The following is a 17,361-nucleotide window of genomic DNA, read 5'->3' as shown; positions in this document are numbered from 1 at the left end:
AATTTAAAAATCTTAAAAAATAAAAGTTTGAAGTACAAAATTAATCACTCAAATACGTGTCCTGTAGCGCTAAACTGTGCGTCATGTTGTAAGATAATCTCTGTGGAAGTGTCGTAGTTATCGTCCTCCGAAAGCTAAGTTCTGCAGAAGTCAATGTACTTACCTGATGATACACAAAAGTGAAATGCTTTGCGTATAGATATCTTAGTTATTACGCTTATTGTTGTGATGAAGAAAGTATTGTGCTGTAACGTATTGTTGTGCTACGGAAAAGGCTGCCTCATTGTTGCTATACCACAAAAGTTACTACTAAAACATGTTTTACTTTCCAGAAGAATTCAGAAAAACTGTGCAGATATAAAACAGATACACCGCAAAAGCAACAAGGTGAATTGTGTCACACATTAGTAGCGTCGTGATATAGTCGTGTAGCTGTCAAATAGACTAACCACTGTGTCACCTGGTATCTCTCAGAAAGCACCTTGAATCCATAATGTATTTGCAAGTAAACCAATATGTTGCATAAAAAAAAGCAGATTATCTTTCAATAAACGGTGTTACATGTGAAATGTGGTGTAAACCTTTGCTCTTCCTAGTACACAGAGTTTCAACTTTAACGCAATTATCAAGTGGTATACGTCGGTAAAGAATACTGGAATTTTTCTCAAGGTTAGCGTCTGTGTTATTTTTCTCGGAGCCAGCGGGCGCACGCGGCTGCCTGCTGTGCGAGTCATTGTCTGTTTCTTTGCTGGCGCGCGTCGTTATTGGGATACGGAGACCGAACTTCTACAAATTCACCGTGACGAGAGGGCCCTGCCCTGTTTAAATCCCGCCAGTTCTGATGCAATTCAGGTCTGTCGTTACGATCACATCGTCTGTCGTCATGTCGGTAGTTCCTGTAGTTTCTTTCTTGTCGGTTAAGAGGTGGAGAATTTCTCCCTGAATCGTAACTGCGCGCTGGACCGTTGCGTCTAAAGTTATTCTGTCTCCCTTGATATTAATTATTTTGGTTCCCAAATTGTCTGTTTCTCTGATTGTCTCTGTGATAGTCATTACTGCGGAGAGGTGATCTTTCCCTGTAGTTATTACTATTCTGCCAACGGTTGTCATACGGGTGGTGTCTGTTTTGGTCACGATTTGTGTTGTGAGAATAGCCTTGTCGTGTCCTGTTACTACTTCTTTCATCGCGGAATTGCGACGGATGTGACCTGTAATTGTTGTGTTCCTGGTTTCGCGTTCCGCGATTGTCAGTGTCAATTTCTAATTCTTGTAAGAGTCCCTGAAATGCTTCAATGTCGTCTTTGCAACGTCCTGCCAAAATAATATGTCGTAAATGTTCAGGTAGTTTGATTAAGCAAATGCGGATGAGTTCTGAGTGGCTGTATGGGTTTGAAAGATACTGATTCTTATGCAACATGTCTTCAAAATATTTCATAAGACTGGAAAATTCAGATTGTTCGAAACGTTTCATCATTATGATGCTGTGTTTTACTCGGTCTTGTGTGGCTTGAGACCAATATGCTGAGAGGAAGGCATGGTAAAATTCTCCTTCACTATGACAATCGTGAATGACCGAACGCATTCTTACAGCTGGTTCATTCTCTAAATAGCCACACATAAATTCTAATCTGTGTTCTAACGACCAGTTAGGGGGAAAACAATGAGAGAATTGATGGAGCCACGCTTGTGGATGAATGTCGTTGGCAGAATTCTTAAATGTTTTGAATTTACGTGTAGTGATGAACAGCTTATAGTCAAAATCATCATGTCGGCGAGTCGCATATCGGTCATTATTACGTCGTTTCGGCGGTTCCATCTCAAAATTCGGTGTGCCTTGCCAATTTCTGTCATAATTTCCGAAGTGTCCTGTGTTATTATTTTGTGGCTGTTCCATATTGCTAAGTCCCTCTTCCCGTATTGGGGCGCGAGTGTCCTCCGAAATACGTAATTCTTGTACTACCTGTGTCAGCTGATCTTGTACTTCGCGGATTTCTCTTTGGTGTTGCGTATTAATTTGATTCTGATTTTGTTTGAATTTCCTAATTTGTTCGCACTCTTCTGTGTCATTAACGACTACCGGTTTTGTGTCATTCAGATTATCATCTACCTTCGTAGATAAGTTAGTGAACTGATCCGAAAGTTCAACTACTTTCTCTGATAATGTACTAATTTCCTCCATGTGTCTTTCTACTGTGTCTTTTAAGTTTTCCTGGGTTTTTGCAAGTTGCGTAACCGAATCGGTAGATGCAACTGAGTCAAATTTAGCTTGCAAGGTCTCATGATTTTCATGAACAGTAGTTTGCAGTTCTTTTATGGCTACTTCGTGATTCTGTAGTGCATTTGCATGCCGCGAAAAAATAGGTTGGAAATGCTCACAAATTTGTGTTTTTACGTCGTTACAGACTTTTTGACATTTCGATTCAATGTGATGTAACTCATTAGTTAAATCCTCACGTGTTTGTTCAAGAGTTTGCTCCAATGAGTCTAACTTTTGAAGCTGTTGCTGTGTTTGACTCTGATTTTGTTCCATTTGTTTCTGATTTTGTTCGATTGTGTCTAATTTTTGAAGATTTTGTCCCATTTGTTTCTGATTTTGTTCGAGCGTTGTGTCTAACTTTTGAAGCTTTTGTTGTGTTTGTCCCATTTGTTGTATTAATTGTAATAACAATGCACTGGTGTCTGGAACATGTTCCTCAGTGCTTTTCGGCAGTGAATTTGCACCGGAAACATTCACATTTTGACAAGCAGAAAATGTCTCTTGACTCATTTGAGAAAACGGTGAGGACCCAAATCCTGAATTCACAGCATTTGCGAGATTGTTTCCTGTCGTTTCGGATTCCTGAGGCGAGCTGTCGCCGACCGATCGATCGATAATGCTTCCCTGTTCTCTAATTGTTTCGCTGTCTACACCATTGTTTGCAGCCCGCTCCATTTCCCTATGCACAGCTACCAAATTATTACTTTGAACATCTGTTAATTCATTACACAGTGGTGCTGGCAAGCTACGCTCGTCGTCACTATTATTTCTCAGTTTGCTTTGGAGCCTAGTGTTACGTTTTTCACACGCCATTATTGTCACAGTATTTCACACGACAACACAGAAAAACACAATTTGAAGAGCAAAAATAAGAAAACACATTAACATAGCACTGAAAATAATATCTAGTTAATTGCAAGCGCAGCTGCGAAATACTTGCTGAAAATCTACATGCATGCCACAACTGTTTTACTGTACAACAATGAAAAACTACAACTACAAAGGAAATTCTCTCTATAATTACGCGCTAGCAATAAACAAAATCTACACTAATTACACAAACTACAAGGAAAAAATCAGAAGATTCCAGTGAGGTATCCTCGGCTAAGGGTCGACATATGCAACGTCCCCTTTTGAACAATTTTACAAGACTGTGCTTAACCTGACACACAATATTTATAGCGCAACGCAATCTGACTTTCCACACACAATATTTTGTTAACGCAACGCAATCTGACTTTCAAAATTCTCTACAAGAGAATGGCCCTGACTAACATTAACCTGTACTTTTCAGAAATCACTTACCTCACAAAAATCTTGGTTACTCCCACTACTGCAATACAGCAAGCGCCACTACTGCCAGCTAAATAAAAGATTCAAACTATGGAAGGCACTAACTACTGATAGGGATAGTTAGCAAATGAAAGATATTAATAGAGAACAAACAATGTATTTACCTTGATATCATGACAAATTACAAAACTCCGCCATCTCTCTCCCCACATCCACCACTGCTGGCGGCTCACCTCCAACTGCCCAACGCTACGCGCTGTTCACAGCCAGCTGCCTAACACTACAATGGCGAGTATTACAACAATGAAAAGCAGCCACAGACTGCACACAGCACAGCCAGTGATTTTCATACAGAGGTGGCGTTACTAATAAAAAAAACCTAAACAGCCTACTTACAGTAGGTACGGCACAGTTACACGTATTATGACTTTAGTGTTTTAATCTAAAGACTTGTCCTTTTTCTAAATATGTTTGTTTTTCGATATGCAAGACATTTCTGTTCCAAATTAAATATTACGATGTTTGATTGTGAAGGGCTTCCAATTATATTATCTGTAAATCAAATTAGGTATACGCTGTATAAAAAAAGAATACCAAGTGGTTGAACATGAAACTGCGCTATATATTGGTACGACACTCTTACATACATAAAAATATTCACCAGCATTTGCTTATTTTAACAGTTTTGCTTGATGGCACCAGATCATGTTTTCATTAATATTTAGCATAATATGAATGAACAAATGTTAAGTATGATCAGAAAGTGATGGTCCGATCGTCTTTTGATGTAAGTTTGTAAGAAGGCCACATATGTGTAACATGGCGTGGTTACGCGAGGATCAATTGTTTTCTCAAGGTCGTATCTGGTGGTGGTGGTGGGTCTGAGTAACTTTTGACAGGGGCTGTGCTTTATCTCTGGCCGGAAATTCAGCTACATCGTTCCAGCACTTTAAAAGTTTGCGGGTGTCGGAAATTTTAACCAGCGCCTGGGAACTCAGACATTCTCACGTTGCTTTCGAGTGTTGTTTGTTTTCGCGACTGGAGGACTCAACTTTCTCCGAGTGTCGGCCTGTTCTGTGATGAACTTTAGCAGACAGAAGCAGTATGAGCGATAAACTTCAGTGGAAATGAGTGTATCGGATCGTTGGCCTGGAGGCCCCTATTCGGGGAAGTTCGGCCGCCAAGTGCAAGTCTTATTACATCCGGGGCCAAATTGAGCGACTTGCGCTCCGGTGATGAGTATGAAATGATGATGAGAACAACACAACACCTAATTCACTAGCGAAGAAAATCTCCAACCCGGCCGGGAATCGAACCCAGGCCCATTTGCATGGGAGGCGAGCACGTTACCACCCAGCTAAGCAGGCGGACATAAACTTTAGTAATGACGCGTGACTGAAACTAGGGTTTTCGTTCTGCTTTCACGGCAGCTACTCTAACTGAGGGATCGGACTAATCTCGTCAACTGTTCACCCAATCTTCACTGCACTCAGCAACGATCTCAATTCTTTAACCTGCATGTGAAAAACTCTACGCATTTAACAAATTTACTTAAGGCTATCATATATAAATCCGTTGTTTGCGTGAACGGTATGCAGCATTCAACTTAACTTCGCCACAACGTTGACTACATTATTTGTTATTTTGTTTCCACTGAAATTCAGTTCAATTTAGTTAACGTATTTAGTTGTTCATTAATTGTTGTAATATATGCCAAACTTGGTGCATGTAATCGGTGATTGCCTGATACACGTATTATAGGTAGCTGGTGCAATTACTAGGCGAGAAAAGCACACTGTTGGACGGCCGACTCCTGTGATCAAAAGTATCCGGACACCTGGCTGAAAATGACTTACAAGTTCGTGGCGTCCTCCATCGGTAATGCTGGAAATCAGTATGGTGTTGGCCCACCCTTAGCCTTGATGATAGCTTCCACTCTCGCAGGCTTACGTTCAATCCGGTACCGGAAATTTTTTTGAAGAATGGTAACCCATTTTTCACGGAGTGCTGCTCTGAGAAGAGGTATCGATGTCGATCGGTGAGGCCTGGCACGAAGTCGGCGTTCGAAACAATCCTAAAAGTATTCTATAGTGTTCAGGTCGGGACTCTGTGCAGACCAGTCCATTACAGCGATGTTATTGTCGCTTAACAACTCCGTGCATTGTGAACAGGTGCTCGGTCGTGTTGAAAGATGCAGTCACTATCCACGAATTGTTCTTCAACAATGGGAAGCAAGAAGGTACTTAAAACACCAATGTTTGCTTGCGCTGTGATAGTGCCACGCAAAACAATAAGGGGTGCAAGCCCCCTCCATGAAAAACACGAACACTCCATAAGACCAGCGCCTCAGAATTTTACTGTTGGCACTACACACGCTGCCAGATGATGTTCACCGGGTATTTGCCATACCCACACCCTGCCATCGAATCGCCACATTGTGTACCGTGATTTGTCACTCCACACAACGTTTTTCTACTGTTCAATCGTCCAATGTTTACGCTCCTTACACCAAGCGAGGCGTTGTTTGACATTTACCGGCGTGATGTGTGGCATATGAGCAACCCCTCGACCGTGAAATCCAAGTTTTCTCACCTTCCGCTTCACTGTCATAGTACTTGCAGTGGATCCTGATGCAGTTTGGAATTTCTGTGTGATGGGATGGATACATATCTCCCTATTACATATTACGACCTTCTTCAACTGTCGGCGGTCTCTGTCAGTCAACAGACGAGGTCGGCCTGTACGGTTTTGTGCTGTACGTGTCCCTTCACGTTTCCACTCCCCTATCACATCGAAAACAGCGAACCTAGGGATGTTTAGGAGGGTGAAAATCTCGCGTACAGACGTATGACACAAGTGACACCCAATCACCTGACCACTTTCGAAGTCCGTGAGTTCCGCGGAGCGCCCCATTGTGCTCTCTCACCATGTCTAATGACTACTGAGGTCGTTGATATGGAGTACCTGGCAGTAGGTGGCAGCACAATGCATCTAATATGAAAAACGTATGTTTTTGGGGGTGTCCGGATACTTTTGATTACATAGAGCACTTGATCGTTAGGACCGTTCACTAGCCTCCGAACCCCAATAAATCCTGGGACCTGTACGAGAGCAGTAACACAATACGTCGAGAATAATTTTGTCAAGTAGGGGAGGGGGCGGAGGGTCGTCTTACAATATGATCTCTTTACTTTTCAAAAATCAGAATGGTTGTTCCGGAGTAACTAAATGTATTCCAGCCTCATTTTCAGTAATGTTTTAACAATCCGTAGAATTGTCCTTTACCATACGCCTTTACTGTAGTAGTTCCTTTGCTCTACATTGATTTTGGTGGCTCACGTCATTGAGTGCGATTCGCTAGGGCACATTTTACTGAAGACTCCTACTGTAATCTCCCCCCCCCCCCCCTCCCTTCCTTATTTCAGCTATCGTCCGCAATAAGCAAAGTCTTTTATGAAAAATTTGAGAGGAGCGAAGATTACAATAAACTTTCTAGTTTACTTAGCTTCTCGTGTAGAGTTGGCTCCAGTTCTTCTTGTCTAGGGATCTGCTTCTTGAAGCCGAAATTCTAACATTTTATGTCTTCGTAACTGAATTGATCTAAATAAATTTAAAGTTTTTTGTTGCAGAAGTTTTGTTGTTAGGTAAATATATTTTGTCACATTTTAATATATCATAGAGTCTTTTGAATTTTCACATTAACAAAACTGAAATTACATTGTTCGCCCAAAATACAGAAACATGTCCAATCACATCAGACGCCTGCTTACTACTACTTCTCTCTGCGGTAATAACAATATTCCAAGGGGTTACAATTTTTTCTTGACAAATGAGTTTCTATTAATTTCGATTGTTATTTCATAAATGAATCCAGAAATAAACATAGCAAACAGTACTACATTGCGTAATTAATAACAGGAATTTTAAGTGTGCCAAATAATTCGGAGTTGCAAATGTTTCTAAAATAAATAATTTTAACTGTACATTCAGAGCTAGTACTTATCGATTGTAACATCGAAAAGAAAAGTAATTCCTTTTCACAAATTTTAACTTCAAATGAAACATATTGTGTATAAAATTATGTGAAAGTTTCCAGAAAGCAGTTGAAATAATATTGACCTCTCCAAAATTCGAAAAATATGCTGGTATTGACAGCTACTGCTGAGGAGTAGTAAATGCTAGAGCAGGATGTCATGTTACAGTAGCATTTGTTGCAATGGCTCTGATGGGAAAAATAGGGTAACAAATGTTGCCAATCCCGAAAGCGTTATGAGAGGTTTGCTTATTTACCTGCAGGAGGTTCCTCATTGTATCGGGGATACATCGAAAGCGCTCTCACACCCCGAAATCAAACGAAATAGCGTGAGGGGTCATATATATTGAGTACACTGTACCTAAATCAGTGGGTTGATTGTGCCCACCAGTTCTTCCGTCCAGCCGGTGAAGATGTCCGATTCTCTTAAGTATATTTCTCGTTTCTCAGTCTCTCGACTTTTCGCCACAGGTCCCCCATGTTAGCATCGCCCGTCAGTGAGACCAACATCGACTTTCTGGAGTCGCTTTGGTAATGGTTCAAGCATCTTTGTTCTCTGAAGTCAAAGCGTCGTATTTCAGATAAATTCCCTACACGCACTGCGGGCTAAACTTGCTTAATGGTGACCACCTTAAAGCAATAGGCTGACAGAACTGCGTCTTCAACCCTATACTTCATCCAGTGAGGTAGGGTGCGAAACTGGTCGCATCGATTTCTATTCTTGTCTGATACTGTTCCCGTCGGTATTGTCCAAGTTCCTTTGGGTTGACCCAGCTATCTGGACGGAGAACGCGAGTCTGCCGCTACAGTGATCAGCATCGAATAGTGATTAGGCCCCATGAGGTTGTTCAAGACTTTGCAGTCACATATAGGAGCGAGGTATTGAGAAACGACGGAGACGTCAAGACCTGAATGTCTTTGATAAGGTGAAAGTATCATCGTGGGCGGAAGGTCGTTTTACGCTACGAGGTTTTGATTTTCTTATAGTGAGGGGATAGTAGCAGTACTGTGGTCTGTTTCCTCGACTGCTGTGGTATGAAGGCTTAGGTCGGCAGAAGTCGAATAAAGTGTTTCGATCTGACAGAGATGTGTTGCCGTACGTCATTATGAGCTGTCAAGTAGGCTCGAGCTGAAGTTGTGATCACAGCAGTTGCAGTGCTATTAATCGCTGGTACACAGTATGCTCATGAATGAATGTGGCATCCATCTCATCAATAAAGCCCTCTCGAGTTATGTGACCTATTTATAATGTTATCTGGGGGAAAGGATTGGACCTAATCTCAGGAAGTGGCAGGATAGCTACACGAACGGTAATCATCCCACGAAGCAAACTTCCTCTTTAAGTACTGATCAGGCATCCATTGGAAGATTATAAGTACTAATTGTAATCTTGCAAATAAGAGTGATTCTATCTCGAACGTGTGGTCTGGCGTTTGGCTTCATTGTGCACCTAGATTACGTGCACTGTCAATCAGATTTTCAGTGTACCTATGGATCGGAATAATTGTTGTCTCTAATGTACTTGACAGAGTTTAATGTACTTGACAGAGCACTAAAAGACCTGAGTTGAAACAAGGCCCCGGGAGTAGACAACATTCCATTAGAACTACTGACAGCCTTGGGAGAGCCAGTCCTGACAAAACTCTACCATCTGGTGAGCAAGATGTATGAGACAGGCGAAATACCCTCAGACTTCAAGAAGAATATAATAATTCCAATCCCAAAGAAAGCAGGTGTTGACAGATGTGAAAATTACCGAACTATCAGTTTAATAAGTCACGGCTGCAACATACTAACGCGAATTCTTTACAGACGAATGGAAAAACTAGTAGAAGCCAACCTCGGGGAAGATCAGTTTGGATTCCGTAGAAATGTTGGAACACGTGAGGCAATACTGACCCTACGCCTTATCTTAGAAGCTAGATTAAGGAAAGGCAAACCTACGTTTCTAGCATTTGTAGACTTAGAGAAAGCTTTTGACAATGTTGACTGGAATACTCTCTTTCAAATTCTGAAGGTGGCAGGGGAAAATACAGGGAGCGAAAAGCTATTTACAATTTGTGCAGAAACCAGATGGCAGTTATAAGAGTAGAGGGACATGAAAGGGAAGCAGTGGTTGGGAAGGGAGTGAGACAGGGTTGTAGCCTCTCCCCGATGACATTGTAATTCTGTCAGAGACAGCAAAGGACTTGGAAGAGCAGTTGAACGGAATGGACAGTGTCTTGAAAGGAGGATATAAGATGAACATCAACAAAAGCAAAACGAGGATAATGGAATGTAGTCAAATTAAATCGGGTGATGCTGAGGGGATTAGATTAGGAAATGAGACACTTAAAGTGGTAAAGGAGTTTTGATATCTGGGGAGCAAAATAACTGATGATGGTCGAAGTAGAGAGGATATAAAATGCCGACTGGCAATGGCAAGGAAAGCATTTCTGAAGAAGAGAAATATGTTAACATCGAGTATAGATTTAAGTGTCACGAAGTCGTTTCTGAAAGTACTTGTGTGGAGTGTAGCCATTTATGGAAGTGAAACATGGACGATAAATAGTTTGGACAAGAAGAGAATAGAAGCTTTCGAAATGTGGTGCTACAGAAGAATGCTTAAGATTAGTTGGGTAGATCACATAACTAATGAGGAAGTACTGAATAGGATTGGGGAGAAGAGAAGTTTGTGGCACAACTTGATTAGAAGAAGGGATCGGTTGGTAGGACATATTCTGAGGCATCAAGGGATCACCAATTTAGTATTGGAGGGCAGCGTGGAGGGTAAAAATCGTAGAGGGAGACCAAGAGATGGATACACTAAGCAGATTCAGAAGGATGTAGGTTGCAGTAGGTACAGGGAGATGAAGAAGCTTGCACAGGATAGAGTAGCATGGAGGGCTGCATCAAACCAGTCTCAGGACTGAAGACCACAACAACAATGTACTTCCAATTTGGCTGATCAGTTATGGGATTGGCAACAATCGATATAGGTGTTGGCTGCAGATTTGGAAGCTGTCGTATTGTTACTGGATAACGCAGTGGTGCGTATGCCGTCAGTCCGTACGAGAGGAGAAATTATCCACATACCTACATCAGTGATCAACCGTCAAACCAGCATTGTAAAAGAAGGTGAGTTATCACTTTCGGCTACGCCGACATGACGGTGGAAACCACGTGCTGTAGTCACGTGGAGAGGTGCCCCACCCATCCACCACAGCTTGGGACACTGTTACGTGCACTGGTTGAACAAAAGCGCCTCTGCGGCTGAAGCACACTCTCCGACGGACTCGTTTTCTAGGCATCGGTCTTTCTACTCCGCTCTGCCTAATTCTAAAGCTAATGTTGCTGCCTTCCACGTAGAATGGTGCATGTGGGCTTCTGTACGCACGCTCCACTTTGGCGCTACACTGCTGGCCCTTGTGTACGCCGACTCTTTGTTATCGTATTCATGTATTGGTGATATTGTGTTTGTAATCTATCCCTTTCAGAATAAAGGAAGAAAAGTGATAGAAAGGTAATGAACGTACGTAGTTCTTCGGAAAGAAAAATTGTTCAGAGTCGGGATACATCACAGTGACTACAGCAGGAGCACGGTGGAAGATATGTGATAAGAACTTCAAGTATGATTAAATTCACCTACTGTTACTTTAAAGTTCTTGTCCGATTTACCTCAAATTTCTACATTCAGATGAAACAGTGAAGTAAATCAATGACGAATTAAACGCCTAACAAACGACGTGTATTGTGAAAAGACTGTAAATCCTGTCGCGAGATTAACTTACAGTGCCAGTATCCGTGTGGGAGACAGTACCGTCACACGTCAATAGAACGTGGGACGAACGAAAACGCGAGAATTTGACAGAAACATGACTGCAAACTCTAATTTATTGATGATTTGCTGTTGTTAATACCCTACAGGATATTTTAGTCCGTGTTCCACAGCTGTTTTTTTAAAATCCCCGGTGACACGCAAATCCTAAGTCAGGTTGTGGATATAGTATGTAATTGTAAGTAATTAGCGATTCTTTCACCCCTGCTAACTGTAGATATGTATTTTTATTGTACAAAATATTAATAAGTATGTGAAAGATTTATTCATTAAGCAAATGCTCATATTTTAAGAGTGAAAATATTTCTTTCAGAAAATTATATGTATTAGAATGATAAAAGTACGTATTTTACAGTTCCATTTTAGGTTCACTATGCATTACAGATATATTACTTTATTTTGTAATTTAAAAAGGAACAAAAGCATAATCTCTGATGTAATTATTATTACTAATCTTTTGGTATAAAAATGGTGTGTATTTGCAAAAGTGAGAACCAGAAGTCTAGAACCTGATTTTTATGACCGTCGCAGGTGCAGACGTATTCACTAGTCGCAATAGGTTGACACTCAGTGTTCCAAATATCACCTTCAGTTTAAAGCTATTGCAGTTTCCCAACCGTCTACATTGAATTTTTTGAGATGTTTGGTGAAGCGTTGCTACATTTCTTTTTCATATATATAGTGTATATTAAAAGTAAATGTAACTTACGTCAGTTCAAATCTTCATTAGAGGATCGTGTAGAAACTTGAAGTAAATCGGCCAAGGACCTTTAGAGACTATTGGTGACAACCTCTCCCCTTTGCACATTAAGTACATATATGTTTCAAGTCAGATTACAAAATCTCATGTTGACAATGATCTTCTCCTGTACTGGAGATAAAGTGTGCAAAATTTCATCAAGATTGGGTCGAAGCTGTAGATTTGAATGAATTACAAACAAACGGACACTAACAAGAGGATGTGTCCTTACTACAGATGGGCAAACTCGTTCATCCTTGGGAACTAGTTCACTGCTCATCGTTCTTTTTTGGAAACCGTTCATTTTTACTCGTTCACCGTTCATTTGTGCTTGGTATATGGTTCTCATGAAAAACTGAAAACTAGTAGTGTAGGTGACTGAAGGATGGAGGGCACCAAGAGGGGGCATTTGCCTCCCCCGTGGAGTATAGAGTTTTTATTCATTACAGAATTCTTACATACATTTAGAAGTAATTTTTGTGATTCTGCAGAACCTCTCGTTTTGCCAACCGTAGCGTTGTGTGGCTGATCGCAGGGAAACAATATAGGGTGGCGCACGGAAAACCGGCCCCGAGTACAGACTGCTCGCCAATTAAGGCTTGTTACGAGCAGATACAACTAACAGACAAGAACATGAAAATCTCACGCGACGCTCATGGGCTATAGCACATGTAGACTTGTAAACCTGTTGGTGGCTGTTTCCCAACTTAATAGACCACAAGTGTCTTGTATAAAATTCTTCGTTTCGACTTACACTGCATAGCTATGCTACGTTGTAAACAATAATCGTTTACACCCTATATATACTTCACGTTGTCTCTGAGTTCGTAGGCGACCTAGACTTTATGGAAGCATAAAATAAAATGTGGTTTTCTCATCATACTTGCGTCACATGCTTAGTAAAAATTAGGTTTTTATGTTGCATTATTAAAGTTAATGCAGCAATAATAATAATAATTAAGTTCGCAGTAATAAAGTTTTTGGTTTGAAACCTCCTTCTGAACAAATGTTTTTGAGATAATAAGTAAATACGATTTTATGGCAATCTATGTCTTTTCAAATGGAGAGGCACCGCTTTTCCTACTGAGCCAAAATGACCCACAACCCACTTTTCTTTTTTCAAACCAACCAAACTAGCAGGTAATGCAACTTGGAAACAACCAAACTTAAGAATAATTAGAGTCTTCCTAAATGTAATGTTTTGTATATGAAAGATACACGAAAATCGTTTTATACGAATTTTCTTACACTAAAAATGAAGCAAATTATTGAAAGTTAGTTGCTAAATCAAGTCGATGAAACCAAAAAACATATGAATAACAAAAAAACTTGCCTTGTTATAAGTATGTCTTCTGCTGTTCATCGATACAATGAAGTGAGCTGATATGTCCTTTTGTTACCTGAAAAGACGTACTTATTACATACAACGTAATTTTTATGTAATTTACGTATCTATAAAATACTTTTTGATTACCGGTCGTGGACGCTGAATAGCCAGACCCAAGTGCAAGAACAGTTTGGAACACATGTAAAACGGGCGAGCGCAGTGAACGAAACGAACAAGTGGATACTGAACTAACTAGGAGCAGTCGGCAGTGGAACTGAGACAGGTGGTCATGCGAAGAACGACGAGTGCGGCCAAGGGAGACCGAGACTGAGACGAGCACGCGACCGAGGCTGGAACGAGAACTGCCGAAGTGACCGCCGCGACCGAAAAGAACTAGTGAACTATGAACCGATCGTTCCTCATTCCCGGGAACTATAAGTCGACCGCCGTGACCGAAGTGAACTAGTGAACTATGAACCGATTGTTCCTCGTTCTCGGGAACTATAAGTAGACTGCTGCGACCGAAGTGAACTAGTGAACTATGAACCGATCGTTCCTTGTTCCCGGGAACTATAAGTTGACCGCTGCGACCGAAGTGAAGTAGTGAACTATGAACCGATCATTCCTCGTTCCCGGGAACTATAAGTAGACCGCTGCGACCGAAGTGAACTAGTGAACTATGAACTGATCGTTCCTCGTTCTCGGGAACTATAAGTAGACCGCCATGACCAAAGTGAACTAGTGAACTATGAACTGATCGTTCCTCGTTCTCGGGAACTATAAGTAGACCGCCGTGACCGAAGTGAACTAGTGAACTATGAACCGATCATTCCTCGTTCCCGGGAACTATAAGTAGACTGCCGCGACCGAAGTGAACTATGAACTGATCATTCCTCGTTCCCGGGAGCTATAAGTAGACCGACGCGACCGAAGTGAACTAGTGAACTATGAACCGATCGTTCCTCGTTCCCGAGAACTATAAGTAGACCGCTGCGACCGAAGTGAAGTAGTGAACTATGAACCGATCATTCCTCGTTCCCGGGAACTATAAGTAGACTGCCGCGACCGAAGTGAACTATGAACTGATCATTCCTCGTTCCCGAGAACTATAAGTAGACCGCCGCGACCGAAAAGAACTAGTGAACTATGAACCGATCATTCCTCATTCCCGGGGACTATAAGTAGACCGCCGTGACCGAAGTGAACTAGTGAACTATGAACCGATTGTTCCTCGTTCTCGGGAACTATAAGTAGACTGCTGCGACCGAAGTGAACTAGTGAACTATGAACCGATCGTTCCTTGTTCCCGGGAACTATAAGTTGACCGCTGCGACCGAAGTGAAGTAGTGAACTATGAACCGATCATTCCTCGTTCCCAGGAACTATAAGTAGACCGCTGCGACCGAAGTGAACTAGTGAACTATGAACTGATCGTTCCTCGTTCTCAGGAACTATAAGTAGACTGCTGCGACCGAAGTGAACTAGTGAACTATGAACCAATCGTTCCTTGTTCCCGAGAACTATAAGTTGACCGCTGCGACCGAAGTGAAGTAGTGAACTATGAACCGATCATTCCTCGTTCTCGGGAACTATAAGTAGACCGCCATGACCAAAGTGAACTAGTGAACTATGAACTGATCGTTCCTCGTTCTCGGGAACTATAAGTAGACTGCCGTGACCGAAGTGAACTAGTGAACTATGAACCGATCATTCCTCGTTCCCGGGAACTATAAGTAGACTGCCGCGACCGAAGTGAACTATGAACTGATCATTCCTCGTTCCCGAGAGCTATAAGTAGACCGCCGCGACCGAAGTGAACTAGTGAACTATGAACCGATCGTTCCTCGTTCCCGAGAACTATAAGTAGACCGCTGCGACCGAAGTGAACTAGTGAACTATGAACCGATTGTTACTCGTTCCCGGGCACTATAAGTAGACCGCCGCGACCGAAGCGAACTAGTGAACCATGAACCGATCGTTCCTCGTTCCCGGGAACTATAAGTAGACCGCTGCGACTGAAGTGAACTAGTGAACTTCCTCGTTCCCGGGGACTATAAGTAGACCGCCGCGACCGAAGTGAACTAGTGAACTATGAACCGATCATTCCTCGTTTCCGGGAACTATAAGTAGACAGCTGCGACATAAGTGAACTATGAACCGATCGTTCCTTGGAATTCGTTCCTCGGTCCTGTCGTTCATCTTGGTGAACCGTTCCTTTGCACCCGTTCGTTCGCGAACTACCCATCTCTAGTCCTTACATGCAGGTGGATAGAAGAATGAAGACGATATTCAGGAAGCTATACAGACTGTAGGGGGTCCGTAGGCCCTTACTATAAATTTGCACTCGGAACAGGTCGATATGGCGAACAATCGATTGTGTCGTTTGCGAGAGCGAGTGTGGAGTTGATCCAGTCCCTTGTTGCGGGTAGAGGTGTGCGGAAGCCAGTTGTTGTAATGCAAGGCTTTATCGACAAAGGGAGTTGCCATCGCCGCAGTTTAACCCCTTTGTGCTAGAATAATACCGGGAAAGTGAAGAAGTATTGTTATGAATGTGATTAGTGACATATCTAGTGCCGATATTTTGGTTTCGCGTCTACCGCGCCGGCATCACCCTGCATTGCAGTGTTGGATTGCTGTGTTGGATTGCAGTGATGGATTAACGTGTGACGATATTCAAAAATGAAGAAGCCTGTGCTGAGATTAGCCGTAATTAGATATGTATGACGAAGGCAGTGGCTGTCTCCTCCTTTTTGTGTTTTTGAGACGAATATATGTTCGTAATCAGTGAAACTGTGTTGGTGTTTTTCTTGTTACCAGACATCTCATTATTACAGCATTTGAGAAGGACGAACTGGAAAGTAACAACTTCCGTAGCAGTCAATTCCGATTGCCAGCCCCATTAGGTACACGGTCACATTAATAATAATTATATGGGCTGCTATTCGATCAGTTCAGGTCGGGATAAATAAACGGAGGTGTTACAAGACTCAGTAATTTTTTTAACTGAATAACAAAAATACATCAACGATGTTAAATATATGACACAAATGGACCTTTGGCTTAGCACATTAAACTAATTAGCTACGTATTTTCCGAGTCCCGCTCCATGCGGCACATTCGGTTTGGTAGTTGCGTTTACTGTACGTACGTTCCTGTCCACCGCGGTTGCAGGTGGGGGCGCGCCTGCTGCTGACGCTGTTTGTGGTGCCGGGGTTGCTGGTGCCAGCCCTGGAGGCGGCCGAGGTGCTGGGCCTCTTCCAGTCGGCGGGCCGCAGCCAGTGGGTGCTGGCGGAGACGTACCTGAGGGCGCTGGAGAGGCGCGGCCACCGCATCACCGCTGTCACCACGTTCCCCTCCAGCCAGGGCGGCACCACGGGCAACTGGACCGAGATCCTCATACCGAACCCTATCAACGAAGACGGTATGCGTCTCACACGTTGTCAGAAACTTCTTTGTTTTCCAGCCTGTAGGAGGCACCTGTTACCAGAGGAAACAATTTCTTGCCTGGCAGGCTATCTACGTCTCTGTGGAAGTTGTAACCTCCCCCTCACTTATCGACATTAATGACAGTGAAAAATTAAACCGCGTGTACCTAATGGAAATTTGGGAAAAGCAATCGTCACCGAAGTTAATCCATCAGTAAAGAGGGAGGAAAGGGTTACATCTAAGTGAAAAGAAAAATGCAAATGAAATTGGTGGAAATTAATTTGGAAAAAGGGTGAAGTTAATAAAGAAAGTAAATGTGCGGTCGTTACGTTAACAATTAACTAGCGTTTATTAGATATTTGAGATTTGGGGAAAATTACGGTCGCCAGTCCTATGGACAACTACTATAATAACTGAAAAAGAAAGGTTAATGCACATATATTTAGCACTAAAAACGTGGCGACTGAAG

At 42.2% G+C, this 17,361-nt stretch overlaps 1 protein-coding gene across 34 annotated transcripts in view; it reads left to right on the top strand.

The window, feature by feature from the left end:
- Positions 1 to 17,361, top strand: part of LOC126203013 (UDP-glycosyltransferase UGT5-like) — a 972,471-nt gene that overhangs the window by 29,975 nt on the left and 925,135 nt on the right. For 30 of the 34 annotated variants that reach the window (XM_049937220.1, XM_049937221.1, XM_049937216.1 and 27 more), the window contains exon 2: positions 16,638 to 16,887. In XM_049937220.1, the coding sequence (XP_049793177.1) occupies positions 16,638 to 16,887 (250 nt within the window). The remainder of the gene's footprint in view (positions 1 to 16,637; positions 16,888 to 17,361) is intronic. The other 4 variants (XM_049937217.1, XM_049937222.1, XM_049937251.1 and 1 more) reach the window with 1 other exon arrangement.

Source organism: Schistocerca nitens, chromosome 9, assembly GCF_023898315.1.
Source record: "Schistocerca nitens isolate TAMUIC-IGC-003100 chromosome 9, iqSchNite1.1, whole genome shotgun sequence".
In the NCBI taxonomy this organism is placed as follows: Eukaryota; Metazoa; Arthropoda; class Insecta; order Orthoptera; family Acrididae; genus Schistocerca; species Schistocerca nitens.
Note: the sequence above shows the minus strand (reverse complement) of the source record. Positions and strands in the feature narration are given on the sequence as shown.